Genomic DNA, 23,431 nt, shown 5'->3' on the forward strand with positions numbered 1-23,431 from the left:
CAAAATGATATCACAACATTTCAAGAAAATCTCCAATAATTATTTTTCTGTCAATATAAGGAAAAACAAATACTAAATAACATTCAGTCAGACATTGCAGCTTGCAGGCAGGAGCATTTACTTATTGGTGCAAACAACATGAGCGACCTTTTTCCTTTTCCTTCTTTTCCAATGAACTAGTGTCACTGATGACAGACTACCTAATTCACAGTGTGAATCCATTACCACAAGGTGCAGCAGCATTATACTGCAATACATCAAAGGCAAATCCAAAAGCAGCTTAGTCAGTGTTTTCCAAATGTCAAACATTTAAATAAATAATAATAACAACAAAAATAACAATAATATTAACAAGTAAAGTGATGTAACCTTGAAACTCTTATAGAGCCTGCACATTACTATCAAATAATAGAACTTGAATTGATTAATATCTTCCACCTGAGATGTTATATCTTGGCTCAGACCTTTTAAGCAGTTGATTAAAGCCATGTAACTGCATCACAAATTTCCATCCACCACTTAGTCCTCCTGTCATGTAGAGTCTAACTAGTGAGATGCTCGGTTGAGTCATTTGATTACTTTTTGGTTTCACTTCAACCGCCTTGTCTCCTCTTTGTACTGATGGTTTTGCCTCAAGTTGTTTTTTTCCCACCTTTAGCTGTAACAGCTTTCTAGCAGTCTGGATTTGTGCACTAGCGAACATAAATGCATATTATATATATCATCAGTATCATGATAGGACACTTTTATATTGTGTACAAATTTGTACTGATATTATTGGGGGTGAAATACGATATGAACAGCTCTGCTTTTACGTTTTTAATTTGATATTATCTAAATGACTTATGTAACCTGTGGAATTACTGAATCTATTATTGAATATTGAATATATTAACTTTTTAGAAGTAATGCCTCCAGCGTGGCACCCTTTATTTTAACATTACAACAAATTATCATCAGGCTCATCACAACAGCTATATCATGCATTCAATGTATTGAGCATAATCATCTGTAAGCTGCTTTGCAAACCACCCCTGCCCCAGTTTTTTCTTTCCATTCTGTGTACAGCTCAATAAATATTGGATCTGTTGTTAGCTGTGGTGTCAGCTTTGTTCTCTGGCTCTAACTTTTCTTCTGTTGCACATAAAGAGAGCTATACTGCCAAATATAAGTTACTTAAATTATTAATAAGAATCTTATTGTGACTTCATAGGTCCTCAAAAAGATTGTAATATTTTAAAAGCAAGTAAAGCACTAAGTGGTCTTTGTATTCTGGCATTTGGACAGTGTAACAGTAATCTGAACAAAATCTGAGACATTCAGGCAACTTTTGTATTAGCTCAAGTGCTCTGTGACTATATAGAATAGAATAGAATAGACTTTATTGTCATTGCACATGTCACAAGTGCAAGGCAACGAAATGCAGTTTGCATCCATCCAGAAGTGCTTTAGCCATGATATAGATATATTACAAAATATATATTAGTAATATATATATATATATGTATAAAACAAATCTGTCCCCCTGTAAAAAGGAGTATCTTCTTAATAAATTTTTCACTGAGGGTGTGATTCTAGGTCAGATATTTGAACAAACTTAGTGCATTTTCTCCCTGATTTTAAATGTGTTCACACTCTATTTCCCAGATGTATAGCATGTTACAGTATGAGCAGGAACTATAGTAGTGAAATCTACTGTAGGTGGCCCCGCTGGTATGTTGAATGGCAGCACGGATATTGTTGCTGTTTTGTTTCAGTCCAGTCTGAACTGTGTCAGACTTGTAATTGCTCTCTGACAGTGGTCTCAAATAAGTCGCTAATTGGCAATTTTCCTGGCCGTGCTTGTCTGCCAACAAGCAGACTGGCATTTTTGTTTGGCCAGTACATAGCTGTCATCCTTTTATACCCTCCCCAAAGCCTATGTGTCTATCCGAGATATCAAGGACATTCAAATATGTATTTATTGCAGGCAATTATATGAGACACATTGCATGGTTGTGCTTTTTTTTTCCTCTTCTTTTTTCAAGTTCATTCTGTTACTCTTTTTAGACCTTTAAGTAAAGCCGAATGTGCGGCTTTCGAAAAACATGTTTTTTGACCTTTTATCCAAGCAGACTTCAGGTGTGATGAAAAGGGTTTTTGACTTCTATTCCACATGAATGAGACGCTGGTGTTTTTAGAACAAGTGCCCAGGTTTTATGATGACAAATGGCCTATTTTAGTGACACCTAACAACTCACTGCTAGCTGTCACTTCTGCTCCTGCATCACTGCCTGATGAGACTAAAATAGTGTTCGAGTCTGACACCTCCTGAAAAACACAACTAAAAATAAGCCCTTCATGGAGGAAATGACAGAGTAGTACGATACGGTTTTACCCAGAGTAATACAAGCCTTCTGCCAATATGTGACTATTATCATTCATCTCTTACATGCATGCAAATTGATTCACAGGAATTGCTTTTTCTGTTTTCTTTTTTAAGTCATCTGCCTGAGACATGTCCTTGAATGCCAATTTGTGGCAGTCATAACACAAGTTTTTACACAGATTCCCAGTTGTTTTCTTATCAAGGCAATCGACTGTGCAGGATGTTTGAGGGGAAAAAAACAGAAGAAAAAAGGCTTTTCTGGCTAAAGATAAACTCTCCTGCTGTAGTGCTCAGCCAGTCTTGAGAATGTCGGCAATTTACAATGCAATATTTTTCCATAAAAACTGAAAGTCCTAGGCAAGTGTAACACGTAGAAAATTTAGTATGGTCCACTGAAGTCCAAAGAAAATTTTTCTTTCCGTCTGGAGTAATTTATATTTCGTGGCATGGCAACAAAATGATCTAGCACAGCAGGCATCAGTGGCAACAGAGTCGAGATGAAGTCAGGTGGGTTGCTGAGTGGCTTGCAGTTGTTACAGAAACTGTTGGCAGGCTACAGAAGATTCAATAGCACACACGTAATGAGATGTGCCAGTTTGCTGAGAGACTAGCTGATCTGTGCTGGCACTGATATCATCTGATCTGCCAGGCCGGCAGCTGAGCTCGACTTTGTAGCCTGCCTGAACTTGTTGGAATTTTCAACTTATGGATGCCTGAACGCTGGCTTTGCTGGTAGTTCCACACTAACAAAATTCTCTTTGTCTTCTTTACTTTTAAGAGTATGAGATTCATAGAAGGGTCATTACATTATGGATAGAAAAACTAAATTGCTGATGTATGAGACAACTCCTTTGCTGTTGTGCTTTTCCACAGTTTTCAGTAAGTTGTCTTTTTGGAGAACTTGCCATGGTTCTTCTGTGGATGTCTGCCTGTTTATGTAAATTCCAGATTATCTCTGTGGGGGCATATCATCTCCTGTTTAACATGCTCATCTTCTTGTTTGCAGAAGATATTTTTGTGACTTACATTTGGGTTGTTCTCATCATGTAGAATCATTCTGGGACTTGTCTCTCTAATGTTAGTGAATAATAGATAACACTTAGCTTTTTCCTGAAACTTTGCTGTTATCATTTATGTTCTAATACAGATTTTGGATAACTGTCTGCAAACAGTCCACTGTATTAAGAACTGTCTGGTAGTAGGAGACAGGTTGCATTACAATGAACTACTGAGACTTTCACTGGCTTACTCACCATAAGTCACTCTCTGCTGCCATCTTGTGGAATTTCTGAAGTGTAGCGTTCAGTGTGTGAGGACTGGGTTATTCAACATGTGTTGCTCACAGTTTGGAATTTCACCAGGAAGTCTAATAATCTAACATTTAAGAGCACTGTAAAAAGAGACAATTTAAAAAAGATGTTATACTATTACATAAATGATGTAGCACTCTTGTGTACTACACAAGCATTGAAAGGCCCATTTATAGAAAACTGCAATCTTAATTTATTAACTAGAGTACATACCTGAACCTAAGTGATACAAATGTAATGTAAAGCACCTCCAGTTAAAATTGCAATACTACACTTTCGTCCTATTTATGACAAATGTCTGCTGTTACCCTTTGCTAATCACTTGGAAATGTTTGCCCTCTGACACACTCAGCTGTTCACTGCAACCTGAGCCAGAATGGCATCGACCACCAGATGTGCCAGGAGAATATGACGTCACAGCTGGAGGAGGAGGAAGAGTCTGTGGACGTGGGGTCTGTCCTGCTGGATGACGACAGCCCAAGCTATCAGGATGTCAGCCCTCCTAGGTACCAGCGGCGCTCCCCGCCACACCGATCTGTCTCCGAGTCTGAGCTGACCCGGGTAAGAGTTGTTCTGCCACATCTATCACAGCACAGTAGTCAACACAACAGAAGTATTTTTCTTTTAATCCAGAGAGCATTGGCGTATTGGTTTTGTTTTTCAATTTTTAATTTTCCAATTATTAATTATTTAATCTCCTGTTATTTCAAGCATATAACAACTCCAACTCCTCTTTTTCTTTGCAAATCTGTACTCTCTGTGTTGCCATAGTGCCATAGGGCAGCGGTCCCCAACCTTTTTTGCGCCACCGACCGGTTTAATGTCAGACAATATTTTCACAGACCTGCCTTTAAGGCGGCGCGGATAAATACAACAAAATAAAATGATACCAGCAAGACAAAAACTGGGGTATTTTTCAAATGTAATAATAAATGCGAATTCACTGCGTAATTGCCTGACTTTATTGGCAGCATCCTCTTACAATGACCAACAAATTGAGAGTAACATCCTCCTCTCTGTCCCTTAATGCTCTCTGGTCACTATGGTAACGTGTAAATATTTCTTTGAAAATAAGACATACAACTACAACACGGGAAAAGACCCAGGGAAACCGAGTTAACGATAAAAAAAACCCCTGAAAACCATAAATTTCACACCTGAGCCTCAACTGTCGCGGCCCGGAACCAAACGACTCACAGACTGGTACCAGTCCGTGTCCCGGGGGTTGGGGACCGCTGCTGTAGTGTCTTCATAGTGTTTTCTATTAAACTGCAGCTAAGGGGCGCCAGAGTCAGCAATTTTCAGACTCATGGTAACTGTAAGAGAAGCTTGGATAAAAAAAAATGAAAACAGGTGACTAATGGCTAATATTTATATTACATGTATGTCCATTAAGTCTGTGACACATGAGTTTAGAATTGAAATAGTGAGGGGGAGTGTGTTCTCACTACTGGAATGATTTGGGTGACGGTGCTGTGTGAGTATTGCAGGTGGCAGCATGCTGAATGACCAGTTGCTAGTAAATACTAAATACACTGAACTGTTACATGTATAATCTTTTATGTTATTTGGGGGGTAAAGACGGTTTAATGTCTTTTGATGCGTAGTGTTTTGAAAAATTCGGGGCTGCTAGGTGCATTTTAAAAAAGAATGTCTCTTTGCATTTGTCGAGGGAGTTGTAGTTTGATCTTTAACTGTGAAATTTTCAAAAGGTTTTTAATGCCTTTGAAAAATCCATCAAGCCCACAGATTGTGCATAAAAGTTGGATATAAGCTCTCAGTGTGTCATAAATATATATTCATTTTAAAAGCCAGCATGGGCCAACTCTTCTGGTTGCAAAAAGTGTGATTGTATAGAAGTCTATGAGAAAAAGGACCCTAACCCTCATTTGACTAAAACTTAAACATTTTGCTTAGTTATGGTCTCAGCTGCTATTTTCTGATCTTTTTTCCTTTCAGCATAATGTTGTAAATCAATCAAATCTACAGTAAAATAAACAATAAACCTGGAAATAAAACCTGCTTTGGGGGTGACTGTTATTTCAGTTTTTATTGCTTTATGGCTGATTAGCTGCAAACATGTTTCTTCTACATTCTGGCTTGACAGCAAGCTTCAGGTTGTCCAATTTGCTTTAAAAATTAATAACTTGGTCTGTGTCCAAATAGTTGAATGAATTCTTTTGTTTTTGCCCAAAATAAATATAGGCCACCTCGAGCGCACTAATAACTGAAATGATGAAAGTCTTAGTATTAGATTTACACTTGTGACCCCTCTAATTAGCTGCTTTGTTTTGGATAAAAGCGTAATTACTGTGTTTTCTTAAGTGCTAATTAGCAAATGCTGGAATGCTAACAGGCTAAACCAAGTTAATGAAATGCTCCACTGTATCTAAACAAAATTATAGCACTCTAAACACTGTAGCACAAGTTCTCAGATCTCACAAGGAATTCGCATAGCATGCTTAACTGCACTGTGGCGATATAACTGCACTTATTACTCTTATTTGATGCTACATTGATTGTATTTGCTGTCACATTATGTGGAAGGCACACATCCTTTTGCTTTCCACGCACAAAATAGTATGCCAGTCATGTAAATAAATTAACCCCTTATGTTTCTGTCCACCTTGTAAGCACCAACAATAACTTTAATGTGGAATAAGCAGTGACAGACAAGCTGTTGTTTTCCTTGGTGTCCCTGATAATAGATGAAAGGACCCATCAACAGCAGTGAAGACTCATAAGTTGTTTCCTCTCCAGAAATAGACGGATTGGGAGAGTAGTGTTTACTTCCAACGTATGCAAACTGCCATATGCTCTTTTACTTTGCTGATCATCAGTTACGACAATGAAAGAAGATTAAAGTACTTTGAGTCAGACAGCTTCTGTGTAAACCTCTTTGAAATACCAGACCTGCAGCCTGGCCTGGTTGAATTAGTGCAAACAGAAAGTTGCAGAAATTATTTGACAACTTTCAGCCTCAATGTCACATGTCCCTGTGCGCTGGATTTAATATCTCCTATCTTTGGAAAAATCTAAGTAGACTAGTCTATAAAGAGTTTAATTATGTCTCATAGTAATCTGTACTATCAAGCTTTGAAGACACAGGACAGATAGTATTTATTAGTACTTACAGGATTTGAGGTTAATTAAATGGTGTTCAACTTCAATTAATATTACATATGTGTGCTATTATATGACTACATTCTTTCACATTCTGTATGGCTCGGCATATTACTTTTGATTTCATAAATATGCGTGCACTACCAAGTCTAAATCACGGTGATGCTTCAAAACCTCCCGTTCCCTCGTATCAAAGTCCTCATAAGTGCAACTCTCACCACTCGGCTGTCATCTAGGGAATGCCTCCTGGCAGTTATATGTGCAGTAGGTGATCATCTTAAAAGCACAGAGCATAGAAACTGCAACTGCAGCCAAATCCTGTACTGTGATACTTAAAAAGTTTGATGTTTATTTGCTGCAAAATAAGGTTTGAGCACCTTAGCATCAATGTCTTTAGCTGATCCCACCAGAGTGTTTTACTAATGCTATAATTAATAATATTATGGGTGAAAAGCCAAGAAGAGTACACTTTCCTACATCTTTACAACAATCTTAACAACAACATTTGTGCTGTGTGCAGGCGTCAGTGGCTCATATGTTCCCAGGTTACACTGTTGATTGGCTCCTTGGCTCCTCTGTTACAGCATTTTCCCCTGATTGTCATGTCCCTTCATTACAATGTCTCAACTCATTTGCTTGTTGGTCTTTGTGTGGTGCCAAATCAATGGACCCATCAAGGCACGACCTTTGAAGGTGCCGTGTGGAGTGTTGCACCAACAAATGTTGCTGCCCGGGGTGCATCAAGCCTCTCAAGTTTAACTGGGAACAGTTAAAACATCTTGCCATCAGTTCATGCCTTATCTCTCCTCAGACCGCTGCGAGTTTGTACTCAACAGTGCCAAACGGGGCCACTTGATAAGTGTTGCTCTTTCAGATATGTTCCCATCCAGTCATCTGGCTGCAACTACTTCACCCTTGCCAGTCACTTAGTTCTTTACTGCTGCCCATTTGTGCAGCTTTAACAGCCAAATGTTCAGTTATAGTCTAATTAATCCCAGACCTTGAAATGCATCATTGTATAATCAATGTTATTCACTACATCTGTGAGCAGTCTTAATGTTTTGGCTTGTCCGTGTATATGCATATGAGTCCAGGGACTATATATCTTGCAAATAGAAATTCTAATCAAATGTTGTTGGCTGTTAAATAACAGCAGCCACGCAGATGAAACTGAGAATCTGTATTAATTCTAGAGTCAACACAGTACTCGTGATTGATACCTCGCCCCGAGAAATCTAAATCCTGTTTAACTGAAACTTCCTGGTGCCACATTCGAGTGCTTTTTCAGCCCTAAAGACACATTTCAGTTGATAGAAGAGAAACGTTACCAAGCTTCATTGGCTTTTCAGGTGAGAAACATTTTGTCAGGATTGCTGACTAAGAGGGAGAGTTTGATGCTAGGGCTCATTTGTCTCATTTTTCATGTGGAGTGTAAGTACCTGTTTTAATGATCCATCAATTAGCGCTGAATAAATGTGAAGACATAATAAATCCAGACCTTTGTGCCATTCTGTGGAACAGCATACAGCAGGTCATTTCAGTTCATCACATCAGCGGCGTTAATTTTTAAATATTGGATTAAAGTTGAATCATGCGCCTGCTCGGATTTATAATCGAGTCAAGGCTCAGCCATAGATTAAACATGAAGCATAAAACAGCCATTTAGACTCTGTGGATAGCTATAACATCCATAGCAAATAACCTCATCTCAGTCGTAATCAATATGAAGCCCAAGGTGAATATATCTTGTTTGGTGTTAACACGCCCTGCTATGCTTTATGGACCCCGCTGAATCCCAAGGTCAGGTGCTCTGAAGGGATCTGGTGTACTTTCTTTGATGTGCCTGAGTAAAGTTGGCATCGCCTGTAAATCCAATTTCAAACAGAGGCTCCTTATTAAGGCTTATTAATTTTTCCAGCACAGCGTGTTATTCTGTCAGCTATCCACAGCTCTCTGGACTCCTCTCTACCCTGTCCACGCACACATACACGCACCCGTATCACGGTTTCATCCCAATTCCTGTATGTAACAGATTAATTAATACAGGGAATTTTCATCTCCTGCCAGCTCTTGCCGAGAGAAATGGAGCGAGGCAGAAAGAAAAGAAAGCGAGAGAGAACATGCCAGAGCTGTTAATTAGCTGTGCAGTGGAGATAGGGCAGGCGACACAGGGCTCCGTGTCTCAGACACCCATTCACTCAGTCAACATGACATTAATGGCAGCTGCCTTGCTCTTCTTAGTGCTTCTCCGTCAGTCTGCAGTTAAACGTGGAGGCAGTGTTTAGTGGTGACACTAGAGGGTAGTATATAACAGGGAATGTGACTCGTGTAACATAAGGAAGTTCAGGATGGAGGAAGAAGGAAGCGTCTAATACAACCTTTCAGTTTCCCCGCTGCTGTTGAGAACTGAGGGATGGAATTAAAAGGTAAAATCAGGATTAGATTCAAATTTGACTACTGAGAAGTTGGATCTAAAATTATAACTTGTATAAAGAATGAGATATAATGTGGTAGCACTTTGTTTTAAGACCTTAAAACAAAGTGCTGTAAAAACAGGATTGCATTTTTGAGAAGCTGTGAGTATATTGGTATATTTAGCTATAACAGTGTTTCCAAATAAGCTGTAATGCTGTCTAGAATAAAAACCAAAATACAATTTTGCAAGTTTGCAGTTGATTTAATCTCTAGATTTAATTGAAAGTAAAAATAAAAAAACAATCGAAATGTTGAAACTAATGAGTTTTTTTTTAATATACACTGATTAGCCATGTGAATAACACCAATAATTTTATTACAATGCAATTTTCTGCTTGGGAAATTCAATTCCTGGCATTCATTTAGTTTTTACTCGGACCACCTGTTGTTGCTGAGATGCAAACTACCCCCAGCAGGGCCGTTTTAAAAAGAAATACTGCACACAGTATTATAGACAGTGGTTTTAATGTTGACTTGTTTACACTCACGTTGAATTTTATGTCAGCAGCACATTTAAGAGAACCACTGTCTTGCATCCTGATCCATTTTTAACACTTTAAGCATTTCAGTAGTTTTGATAATTATATTTTCAAATGATACATTTTCCCGTCCTTTTACTGATGTACAATCAGCACTGTTTAACATTTTAGGACCTAGTTTATCATATATTTAGCTTAATTCATCCACCCATCTATTGTCCAGCTGTGGGTTGTAGGGTATCCTATCCCAGTTGTCGTAGGTTTCCATCATCTTGCTAAAATAAGCAAAGCCTTTTCCTGAAAAAAAAGATGTCTGGATAGCATTAATGGTGTTTTCACAGTAGTTCAAGGTTTCCGTGTGCACTCATGCACCACCATGAATGGTTCAGGAGTTAAAGTGGATCATCCACCAATTGAAAGATCATTCTCTAGCTCCTCCAGTCTGCATGTTGCATGTCCTTGGGCAAAATACTGAATACTAAACTGAGTATTTTGCTGATACTGTGCAATCAAACATCAGAGTTTGTGTGTCTGTGTATAATAGTTAGAAAGCTCTTAAAGACATAGAATAAACCTCTGTATGAATGAATGTGTGACTGTGGTGTGTTGGTGACTTTTGAAATGAGCACTGATAACAGGCTCTCTTCTTTCTACTAGAGGCGTCCATAATTTTATGAAAATAAGTTCAGATTGGCTGTCAGGACCTTGTATTGTCTATAAAAGTGTATGAGCCAGTGTGGGATTTTTTTTTCAATCTTCTAGTCTTCCTAATTATTTATTTGATGTGAATTGCTAGCACATTAAATAAGCATTTATACAAAACAAAACAACTGAAAAACTCTCTAAAATTACATGATTCTGATTTTGTGTCCTACATTTATAGTAATGTGCAAAAGGACACGACTTTCAGATACTGTTTACCTAGGCCAGTCACTTCACATAGAAAAAAAACCCAATAGCTCTTTGGGAATTGTTATCATGAATTCAATATGCCTGTCAGAAATTATGTTTTGGTTTTTTGGTTTTTTGTCTGCTGTTACAATAGTTAAAATTGTGTTTTTGCTTAGTTGTCTTATCTGTTTTGTGTCAACACTGGTTCATCCCTTGAGTAAAGTGCCATTTTTATGCTTGAGTGATTCATAGGTCAGTGCTGTTAAGTGGCTTAGCAAAGAAAAGAGAAAACCATTCCTTTAAAAATGATCAAGTACAAAGGCTGGAAAATCAGTGCAAAAGCAGCCAATGTCCAAAAAAATACTTTGAAAGACCTTCAGAAAGCCTAAAGACAACAAAAATTACAACAAAGTCTGGTTGTTTAGAAGCAAAATATTAAGAAACGCTGACTTTTACACGCAACTTTTGGTACTGTGTGAACATTACTTCCACTTTTTTTCATACCTGTTTAGGACAAAAAGGAATCAGCCACGATTTATTCAACAAACACCGCTGCGCCTAATGAAGGCTACTAGACAACTATAACGGTTTTAAATAAAAGGAACAGCACTTTGCTATCAAATAGCTATTGAGTATTTGTTCTGCCCTTGTATGCATTTGCTCAATAAATGAACTCTGCCACTTTGGATATTTCCCTGGACAATATAGAGCCGAGGTTGAATTTGAGTTATTTCTGGTAAGTAAGCAAAACTCAGACGAACTAATAAATCTGTTTCACTTTATAAGCTCCTTGTGGTCAGTTTAGCACTAAATTCAAATTATTGACAAGACAATGTCCTTACATGAGCTAATTGCTGCTGTAGTTAACATTTTTAATTGAGTGAAAAGCCATTTGACCCTGCAATCAGCCCGACAATCTTGGAGGCAAAATGAAAACCGCGGCACGGAGAGGAGGGGGGTTTGCAGTTCTCCTCAGAAACAATTATTGGCGTACAACACCACTGCCAAATTCACTCTCTCAGTCACATGGTGTTTGTCTCTGGAATGCTTTTCAGCGCTTTTTAATTCCCAGCTCTTTTTTGTATTCCAATACTGTCCTCACAAAGGGGCCATGTGATTGCCTCTTGATTAATTTAGCTGAGTGCATTCATATTGGATCTTTAAATGCTTATCAGTGTTAGTGGGATTACATGCTTCATTATGTATGTAATAGTTGGTTTTTTTTCCAGTGTGATTGGAAATGTATGTTTATCGCAGACTCTGGTTCATGTTAGGGTTGTACGTGTCGTCTCTCTCCCCCCCCCAAAAAAAGGCTTTATTCCTCGTCTTTTAATTTTTGAGGTTGTCCTTGCTCTGTTGCTAAGGTAACGTGAAGAATACTGGGAGCTCTACTGGGCTTTCAGATATCAATTAAATCCAAGGACAGCACAACACTGTACGCATGTCGGCACAGATGGCGGTCATATAAATGTGCTGCGTGCGCGCGTATGCATTGCATTTATGCGCATTCCTTCCAGTGTGAACGCGTTTGTGCGAACGGGCTGCACATGTGGATAAATGCGTGCGTCTTTGTGTGCTCGTTCCCAGACGTATTCCACTTAGAAATAAAGCGGGCTTCCTCTCTCACCCCTGTGCTGTCACTCAAAACTCTAATTGGCCTGGAGTCTCTTGAACACGGCTCTTTGAGCATGATTGTACTCTTGTTTTCTTCTCTGTTCTGTTTTCTCCCCGCCCTTTGGCTCTGCAGGCTGGCTGGCAGGCAGAAAGGCACCGGCTCACCTATTGTACAGGCCCAGGGAACACAGCTATGGGCTAAATCAGTGCAGAATGTAAAACACAGATGGCCATTGACTCACAAATGGGTTCATGGAAAATGAGAGAGTCTCCTGTGTCAAACTCTGCTGAGTCTACCATGGAGCACCAGGCTTTTTGCTTTTCATTCCTCTGGATCATCTGTCAGTCCGGCCATCCTTCACACTCCCAGCCTCCTCTCTTTTTTCTTTTTCCTCCTTTTCTACACTCTACTTTCTCACATGCTTTCAACACACTCAAACACACTCCTCCCTCTTTCTCTTCTTTTCTTCTCCATCTTTCACTCTTACGACATCCTGGCCTCCCTCTCTCTTTTGTCGCCTCAGGCTTATAGTCGGGGTTAATTAGCATTGAGTTGAGCTGTGTTTAATGGTTAATGTGGTTTCTTCCTGTAATGCCACACCCTCCCCTCTCTGCAGTTTCTACACCTATCCTTTGCAGGCTGCCAAGCAATCGTATTAAGAGAGGCGGCCTCGCCTTTCTGCGTACATGCATACCTGCTTTCTTTGGCTGTCTGTCACTTCGCCTACCTACAGGGGATACAGACCATATGCCCAAATCAGCATGTACACATCCCTCAATTTCTCTTTCTCTCTGGGAAGCCGCGTGATGAGTGGGAAGGAACGGTGAAAAGACACCGAAAAGGCAAGAGTGAGGTAGCACCATATAATAAGAAACAGGTGAGAGAAGGGCGATGGGAGAGACGAGGGCTACAATATGCGGGGAGAAGAAGTGAGAAAGACAACGCGATAGATCTGACAGGGCCTGCGTGAGATTGAACGTGGGGGAGAGATGAGACGGGATAGAAGGAAGGAGCGAGAAGGCACAAGCCGGGAGAAATGCTGCCAGTACCTGCTGTTCTGCTTTCTTTGGGTGGAGGAAAGAGGGGGCTTCCATTGCTATGCCGCACCACACGGCAGCCAGAGAGCAGGCTGAAGTGGAGGGGAGTGGATGTGAAATTTTAATCACCTCTCTGTGTTTGTAATTTTAGTAGCCCCCTCAATCAAAATCAAATCCATTGCCAGCACTTTCAAGAACAATCCGCTGGCAGTCTACTGCATGGCCCGCTGTTGAAGTAGTGCATTTAAATAAGAAGGGTGTCTTGCAGCAAGACTGCAATGCAAAACAGAGAAGTGTATGCATGCACTCGTTCATAGTTCTCTATCAAAGCTAGCTGCAGCTACAATATTATAGGTTTTGGCTACTATTGGCCCTGGAGAGCAGTAAGCGTTGGTCCTCTTGTGCTTTTACAGTATGATATCTGTCTTTCTTATGGTCTAGTTTATTCTTTTTTATTTCAGATGCCCATACAGGAAAAATAAAAGACTTCCCAGCATACAGCAAAAGTCAGTCAACAAGAAAACTAACAGGAAAATTGAAGGGGCATACTTTTAATTTCCCTCAAAAGTGCACTAATAGTTTAACTCTGCATTGCCATTACACGTAGTACAATGAAAGTGTGGTACTGTCCCACATCGGCGCTAAAAGAAAGCCTAGCAAATCACAATAAATAATAAGATATACACAGAATAACATATGTTCAATATGTGCAGAGACATTTGGTGGTGTTGATGTTGGCTGGTCTACCGCTTGTGTGGAAATATTCTTATACTGGTTTGGTGCATTTGCAGCGCTCAGAGCTTGCATGCATTCTTGACATCTGTAATTTTGATTAACGTGCTTATCAGGCGTTAAAGCAAATAATCAAAATAGAAAACTTAAAGTTATCCTCTAAGCTTCCTGTTATAATTCAGGGGCCAAATCTCCGCACATGTAAAGAGACGACATCACAAGGTGTTCATCTTCTATCTGCTTATTTCGAGTCCATGTTTTTGATCCCTTTGTGCTTCTCATTTTTCCCCTCACAGATTTGATTTGCACAAATTAACACCACCTTTCTCAATTAGTCACCATTTTTTTCTTGTTTGTTTAGGTACAGATTTTTTTTGTTGTTGAGGAAAAATGAGCCATTTAGTGTTTAACTTTAACGCAAGCAATACGTTTCTCTGAGCTGTACAATGTGAACATATGTTGAGAACATATGTTTAATTCATACATAACAGTGTGTGTAATTCAAGATTAAATATTTTACTTTGTGCTGAGCTCCCAGCTGTAGATTGCATGACTGTCTTTTTAAACATTTTTCTGGAGTTATAGTGTAAAAAATCACTTATTAGTCATTGATCACTGATGCAGAAGGGAAAATGTCACAAAGCAGCCTGTAAAGATTCAGATACACTAAAATACAGTTAAGAAGTGAAAGTGGCATGATCCCACCAGGTCAAAATAACGGAAAACACTGACACATAACATTATTTTACCTGCATCTTCGAGATCAAACGATTTGACCAAAAAAAGTAAGTGGTAGTCCATAAACGTCATGAACAGGATTTATTAATTGTTATAAATGATGACTGTGTAAAAAGCTTTTAAAAGAAGGAGTTCTTATTTTTTATTATTATGTTTGCATCTTATACAGACAGGATATGTGAAGCTGTCTAAGCCAGTGGCCCTGTGGACCCAACAGGACGTGTGCAAATGGCTGAAGAAACACTGTCCCAATCAGCACCAGATCTACAGCGATTCATTCAAACAGCACGACATCACAGGTAGTTTTTGGCACCTGTACAGTGGCTTCATTTGAGAAGGTTTATGGTTTATTATCCATGGGTTTCTAGTAGCTTGTCGCTATTTTAAAACCTGGTTGATTTTTTTTTCCATTCACATTCATGATCAATAGGATAAGACGAAATGGATGTATAGATACTGAACTGCTATATCGACATATTGACAGTTTAGAAGAACTCATAGTGGAGGCTTTTAACATAACATTACAAACATGTTTCTATATGATATCAGTAATTAAATAAGTGCACTTCTGAGATACTCACTTCCTGAGAGCTCTGTGCAATCACAGAGGTTAAGCTAACTGTAGAATTTAAAGATTTAGCATTTCCTGCCTGGTAAACTCCAATTTTTTATTACCGGCTTATTTAGAAAAGGTGCGACATGCATGTGTGAATAGTTTAGATATATTTGCAGCCACCTTTGTCAGACCTGTGCTAACTAATTAAAGAAAGTAAGAAAAAACAAAGCATATCTGTTTTGCTCCTGAAAAAGTGCTAAAGTGCAAGTAACATGATATTGACCACGATGCAACAAATATCACAACGTTAAATCACTGAATATCTCTCTTTAAATGAGGTTTGGAGTCAAGTTCATGAAACTGGTACATTTATCACATCTGCTCTTGACAAAACCAGATCTCATTCATAACATCCCAGGTGCTCTCTGCCGTCTTTGCACCCACTGTCTGCCACCTGCCACCCGGCCTACATCCCTCGCTTCCCACTTTCAGCATTCCCGCCGAAAACAGCCGGCCATGTCAATCATCATCCTAACGAGGCTACTCAAGGTCACTCTGACGCTAACGACACTCCAGCCCGCGTGGCAACAGACGAGCGCTAATTGCCGCGCACTCTACCTCTCAGAGCACGAATGATCGCATTAATATGTTTATTTGTTGCTGTCGAGGACCTCCTCGACTCAGTGACTGGCTGGCAGGATAAATCACTTGGTGGTCATGATGAGTGGTGTAATGACTCATGCTCCCATTTCACCCGTTGATGCATTTGTTCTGTTATACGTCTGCATAGAGGATTTTGAGATTTAGCATCTTCTGTTTAATGGTCTGAAAATATGAATCTCGCCGCTTTGCAGCTCAAGTTGCAGATATATCTCATCACTAGCATAGAGGTCTGAGAGATCCACAGTTCATTGCACGCTTGCTGAACCACTGCTGCGTTGTTGTTTTTTTTAATCCGTTTTCAAGCGAAGGCATTTCAGCAGATTTTATTTTGTTTTCTTTTCACTCAAGGTAAAAGCTAAAAGTGATGTATTGACGAGTCACTTGTGAAACATTAGCTTCTGGTTTCTGTGGACTGATTCGGAGCTCGTGTGCTAAATAAAATATTTGCAGATTCAGATGACTTACAAGGCAAATATAAAAGGACGATTTAAAGGGCTTGCCTCTGAAAACACTCTTAATCACGCAGTTAGAGCGCTTATCCATCCACTCATTTGAAATTTCTCATGAGGTCCATATCTGAATACGGAAAAATTAATCTAACTTTAAGATTAAACACCTCTGTGTGCCTAACAATTCTAGTGCATCCAGTTAGTCTGTAAATTAATTACACTTTTAGTCTCCCAGTTAATAAAACCCTGGAACCTAGCTTCCTAATAGTGTATTAACTTAATGACCTGTGTTTGTTATTAAGGTGTAATAATGTTTGCGGGCTCTACCAGGTGTGGAAAGGGTTAACCAAATGAAAACTCATGCGCATATTGTACACACGCACACACACACATTCATACGCATTCACGCTGGCACAATTAGGAGATAATGACATGCGCAAAACCTGCAAGTAATTCAGTTTGTCTTCACATTGAGCATTAATTAACAGAGCCCAATTAAAACAGGCCAAGCCACACCAATTGGGCTCACGAGGCAATTTGCATCCCAATCAATCTTTGAAATATTATGCAGATATTTTTCTGTTCCTACACTCTATTAGAATAAACAAGGGGGAAACAAATGATGGAATATTGTTGTGGAAAACAATCATGCGTAGACAAACAAACAGTGAGTATGAATACATTTATAAGAGCATGCAGGCGTGCGTCTGAGAATATCTATTTGTTCAGTGTGCTTGTCAGCCATGAGCTGTGACCCTTGAAAATCAGAACCATGCGTGTGTGTGTGTGTGTGTGTGTGTGTGTGTGTGTGTGTGTGTGTGTGTGTGTGTGTGTGTGTGCGCGCACACGTGTGTGTGCATGAATAGATTTTTGGCTTTTTAGCATCGGAGTCTCCAGACCGTAGCAATTCTTGACTGTATTTTCTGACAGAAAAGTCAGCCCTCTTTTTGGCTGCCAGCGGTACTCAATCTCACTTGTCTTGGCAACGTAGTCGTCCCTTCATAAAGTAGCAAATCAATAAACGGTCTCTATTTCAGATCATAATTCAAACAGGCATTTGTGTCCTCCCGCTCCTGACATAAAACAGCGGCGAGGGAAATGCATTTTACTGCGGATCAGGACTGGTGCAACATTTTAACGTTGAGCGACTTCAGTATGCAGCAGCTGGCTTCCTTCTAGGCTCCTCTAACCTCTGCCAAAGAAATCAATGTTTCCTATCCTCCCTCCAGCCTCTGCTGCCAAGAAACCCTTTCCCTTCCTCAATCTTCACCTCCCACCCCCAACAGAGACGGCAGCAAATTTGACTTTAACACCCAGCTGCCATTAAAAATGCATTAAAGCATATTAAGGCATAATTAGATATTAGTCCCTAATCCGTTGTAATTACAAAGACAAAGCTCTTTTGGTTGAGAGAATAGCTTGGCATGGTAAATTAGTTAAACACACCGTTTCCGATACTTTAGATGTTATCAGCATAAAAGGTGCGATGACATAGGTAATCAGAAGCAAAGAGGATGAAGGAGGAAAAATGGGCGAGTCGCTATTAACTTATATTTTCTGTCAGAGGAGACCATTACATCACAGTGTGGAAATTCAGAACGTCTCTAAGGGCATACAGTGACTGAATTAGAAGCAGCTGTGGAGGCTGGCTGCAGGGGCTGCTTTTAGAAAACTGTCGAAGATGGGGATCCAGATTTGAGTGCAGTTTTTTTAGGATCAACCACATTTATACAACAGTTTTCAAGTTAGGATTGGATGAGATGGTAAAAATTTCCAACCGGTCGCTGTCACACCAGCATATGCCAGGGTATTTGTGGTGGTGTTTGTGTGCCTCAGGGTTACTCACAGGGTGCTTTTTTTTAATTCTCGAGGAGGCAGAGGACTAAACCAGCAAAATATCAAAATATCATGATTATGCACTTAAAAAAAAAGTTACCATCTATTTATAGTTATAGTTTGATACTTTTAAAAAATGTGAATGTATCTTGCAGTGAAAAGCACTTTGAATCGTCATCAGGACAAAAAAAAAACATCATATAAATGTAACTCATAAGCTAAAGAGCATTTGTTTCATGAATGCAGTGATTTCTAGAGACTGCTTCCAGGTAATGGATGAGAATGCACACAGCAAATGAGTCAAAGGGACTAACATGGCTCCAAATCAAGTGGCGAGCCACATAAAAGATCCATCGGTGGTTGTTGTTTTGTGCAATTTCCAAAAGGGAAATTGCACAGCTCACTGCTGATGAGCTCTTAGGGGGACAATCTGATCCACAGGCAGAAGGAATCATGGTTAATGAAACCATTAGCAAGGCGATTACATGTCAGTGTGTTACATGTAATTAATTACTGTCCTGCCAATTGCATGTTTAGAAAATGGTGTTCTTAATTTTCTTCATATAGAGAATTAAAAATTAATCTGTAGAGACTGTGAATGACTTGTCATTAAATATTGATGTAATAATAAACTGAAAAGAGATATCCGTTTATTGATGAAAAGAGAAAAAAAATAATGTCTCGGCCCAAAAGAGAAGCGCAGATATCCAAGTGATTGCAGCTCGTGTACCAGTGAGGCTTTTGTAACGATTTTGTTAAAATGGGACATTTATTCAAAGGCAACTTATCTCATTGCCACTGTGTGTTCATATGATTACAGTCTCAAGCACAGTAATCGTGTCACACTGTTCTGCTTATGTCTCCTAAGTATTTTACTAGTATGATTCAGCAATGGAAGCAAAGACTGAAAGCAGGCAGTGCCTTAGAGAAGCCTGAAGGCATGTGCATGCTTTTTTAATTTTTTCAAATGTTCTTATTTTATTTTAATTTTTTCTTCAATTTTTGTCCTTTTTTTTAAATGACATGCATTAATTATATACACGAATTAAGAACCCTGGTTCCAAATTGCTTCCACTGCTTTAGCCTACCTGTGAGTTATGATGAGGAGTAGGCAACGTGATTGGAATTCATATCAATTTACTTCTCTTGAATAATGTTAACTTGGGTTTTTAGACAAAAGTACAGAGCGCCCATCTTACAGAGCAGAGTTTTAAAGTTAAAATAGTTTGATTGTTTAACAGTGAAGTTGAATCTATACCTGTTATTAGTTTTATTAATAGAATTGCTGGAACACTGGCCTTAAACTGTGTTGCCAGTCAAACTGCGCAGGCAGCACGGTGTGATGGGCAGTGTGACGGTTGTGACGGCAGCGCGTTTCTAATCTGTATGACCGATGTGACTTCATGCAACCTTCGCAGACAGCAGCGCCTTGTTACGTCACGCAGAGTGGTGTGACGGCAGCACGGTGTGACCAGTGTGAAGTCACGCAGCATTCACAGACGGCAGCGTGGTGTTACGTCAGCGTTGTATACTGAGCTCTCTCCTGTCCTCACTCAACACCTTCGACTGCACGGCCACTATTATCTCCAATTTCATTGTGAAGTTTGCCTACCATACAACAATGGTGGGTCTTATCACCAAAGGTGATACCGGATGTGACCGGTGTGATGGCAGCGCGGTGTGACCTGTGTATCCGATGTGGCTGGCGTGACGTTACGCAGCCTTTCATGACGGCACCGCGTTGTTACGACATGCAGCATTCGCAGAAGGCAGCGCGGTGTTATGTCAGGGGTGTATACTGAGCTTTCTCCTGTCCTCACTCTACACCTACAACTGCACAGTCACTAGCATCTCCAATTTCATTGTGAAGTTTGCGGACGACACAACAGTGGTGGGTCTTATACCAGGGTGTGACCGGTGTGACAGCAGTGCGGTGTGACCTGTGTATCCAATGTCACTTCTGTGACGTTACACAGACTTTGCAGACAGCAGCTCGTTGTTACGTCATTCAGCCGTTGCAGACGGCAGCGTGGTGTTATGTCAGGGGTGTATATTGAACTCTCATGTACTCACTCTACACCTACAACTGCACGGCCACTAGCATCTCCAATTTCATTGTGAAGCATGCTGCGGGACGTATACAAGTTCAGTATACACCCCTGACGTAACACCACGCTGCCGTCTGCATGACGTTACACCACGCCACACCAGTCACACCAGTCGCACCTTGCGGCTGTCTGCGAAGGTTGTATGACATCACATGAGTCACACAGATTAGAAATGCGCTGCCGTCACACCATGCTGGCTGCGAGGTTTAACTGGCAACGCGGTTTCACGGGTAGCGCGGTTTCACGGGTAGCGCGGTTTCACGGGTAGCGAGGTTTGTCACTCCCGTCACACTGCGCTGTCTATGAATGGTTATGTTGTTAGTGTGAACTGACTATTTGAAATCCTCCGCCAGATGTACAGATAGGAAACGGAAGCTGTTCACTCTTTCCACAGCAGCGCCGTTGATGGTGATCGGGGTATGTGCTTTACTACACCTCTAGAAGTCCACTATCATCTCTTCTGTTTTTGTGACATTGAGGGTGAGATTGCTCTCTTAGCAATAAATTTTAAAGGCACTGAGATCCTCCTTGTAACCGTCACCAACCACTGTTGTGTCATCCTCAAACTTCACAATGAAATTGGAGATGCTAGTGGCCGTGCAGTTGTAGGTGTAGAGTGAGTACATGAGAGTTCAATATACACCCCTGACATAACACCACGCTGCCGTCTGCAAAGGCTGCATGATGTAACAACGAGCTGCTGTCTGCAAAGTCTGTGTAATGTCACAGAAGTGACATTGGATACACAGGTCACACCGCACTGCTGTCACACCCGGGTATAAGACCCACCACTGTTGTGTCGTCCGCAAACTTCACAATGAAATTGGAGATGCTAGTGACTGTGCAGTTGTAGGTGTAGAGTGAGGACAGGAGAGAGCTCAGTATACACCCCTGACATAACACCGCGCTGCCTTCTGCGAATGCTGCATGTCGTAACAATGCAGTGCCGTCATGAAAGGCTGCATAACTTCATGCCAGCCATGTCGGATACACAGGTCACACCGCGCTGCATCACACCGGTCACCCGGGTTTCACCTTTGGTGATAAGACCCGCCATTGTTGTATGGTCCTCAAACTTCACAATGAAATTGGAGATACTAGTGGCCGCGCAGTCGAAGGTGTTGCGTGAGGACAGGAGAGAGCTCAGTATACACCCCTGATGTAATACCGCGCTGCCTTCTGCAAATGCTGCATGTCGTAACAATGCGGTGCCCTCTGCAAAGGCTGGGTGATGTCACACCGGCCACACCACGCTGCTGTCACACCCGTGACACCGTGCTGCTGTGACACCGGTCACACCGCGCTGCATGACGTAACACTGTGCTGTCTATGAAGGTGTATGCTGTTTGTGTGAACTGACCATGTGAGATGGTCCGCCAGATGTACACCTAGGAAACGGAAGAAGCTGTTCACTCTTTCCACAGCAGCGCCGTTGATGGTGATGGGGGTATGTGCTCTTCTACAACTCCAGAAGTCCACTATCATCTCTTCTTGAGTGACGTCATACAGCCATCGCAGACAGCAGGTCGGTGTTACGTCAGGGGTGTATAATGAGCTCTCTCCTGTCCTCACTCAACACCTTCGACTGCACGTCCACTAGAATCTCCAATTTCATTGTGAACTTTATGGACAATTCAACAGTGGTCGGTCTTATCACCAAAGGTGATACCGGGCGTGACCGGTGTGACGGCAGCGCGGTGTGACCTATGTATCCGATGTCACTGGTGTGACGTTATGCAGCCTTTCATGACGGCAGCGCGTTGTTATGTCATGCAGCATGTGCAGAAGGCAGCGCGGTGTTATGCCAGGGGTGTATACTGAGCTCTCTCCTGTACTCACTCTACACCTTCGACTGCACGGCCACTGGTATCTCCAATTTCATTGTGGGGTTTGCGGACGATACAACAGTGGTGTGTCTTATCATCAAAGGTGATACTCGGATGTGATGGCAGCACGGTGCGACTGGTGTGACGGCTGCGCGGTGTGAAGTCACGCAGCCTTCGCAGAGGGCAGCGTGGTGTTACGTCAGGGTTGTATACTGAGCTCTCTCCTGTCCTCACTCTACACCTGCGACTGCACGGCCACTAGTATCTCCTGTTTCATTGTGAAGTTTGAGGATGACACAACAGTGGTTGGTGACGGTTACAAGGAGGATCTCAGTGCCTTTAAACTTTATTGCTAAGAGAACCATCTCACTCTCAATGTCACAAAGACAGAAGAGATGATAATGGACTACTGGAGGTGTAGAAGAGCACATACCCCCATCACCATCAACGGCGCTGCTGTGGAAAGAGTGAACAGCTTCCGTTTCCTATCTGTACATCTGGCGGACCATCTCACATGGTCAGTTCACACGAACAACATACCCACTCATAGACAGTGCATAGTTACGTCAAGCAGCACAGTGTGACAGGTGTGACAAACCACACTACATGTGAAACTGCAGTACCTGTGAAACCGCGCTACCCGTGAAACCGCGCTACCCGTTAAACCGCGCTACCCGTGAAAACGCGTTGCCCGTGAAAACGCGCTACCCATGAATCCGTGATACCGTATTTAATCTTTATGTTCCACAACTGTACAAAACTCTTGTGATACCCCGTTTTTCTTTACATTCTACTTCAGAGGAGCTAGACTTTCTTGTAATATTTCGAAGTGGTCTTAAGAAATAGTCCTCCAGGCTATCTGAAGCCATTCAGGAAGAAGAGGCTGAGGTATGCCAGAGAAAAAAGATGGGGTCTCTCATAGGTAGTTCAGCAGACCAACTAACCAATCACACCTTCCTACCGTCCTCCATCTTTATGGCTTCACTAGAAACGCCTTGAATAGTTTACATGTTTTCCCTTCCAAGTAACGCCTGCCCATATATAATATCTCGTTCACAAAGTGGTGTATGGAGAGGAATGTGCAATACTTGTGAATGGTTTATTTTTGTGTAGGTAAATATGGGCTGTTATCATAATGGCCACTTAAGTGGATGGTGGCTTTTTTTGCGTGTCAGCCTGTATTGCTGTGATCTATTCAGCAGGGCCAAGCTCTCTGCAATAAATA

General features: G+C 41.0%; 1 protein-coding gene across 2 annotated transcripts in view; it reads left to right on the forward strand.

Moving 5' to 3' along the window:
• The window catches only part of samd12 (sterile alpha motif domain containing 12), a 126,177-nt gene that overhangs the window by 21,927 nt on the left and 80,819 nt on the right, over positions 1-23,431 (forward strand). For both annotated transcript variants that reach the window (XM_065470570.1, XM_065470569.1), the window contains exons 2-3: positions 4,031-4,239; positions 14,938-15,067. In XM_065470570.1, the coding sequence (XP_065326642.1) occupies positions 4,031-4,239; positions 14,938-15,067 (339 nt within the window). The remainder of the gene's footprint in view (positions 1-4,030; positions 4,240-14,937; positions 15,068-23,431) is intronic.

The sequence above is a fragment of the Pelmatolapia mariae genome, linkage group LG22 (genome assembly GCF_036321145.2).
Source record: "Pelmatolapia mariae isolate MD_Pm_ZW linkage group LG22, Pm_UMD_F_2, whole genome shotgun sequence".
Classification (NCBI taxonomy): domain Eukaryota; kingdom Metazoa; phylum Chordata; class Actinopteri; order Cichliformes; family Cichlidae; genus Pelmatolapia; species Pelmatolapia mariae.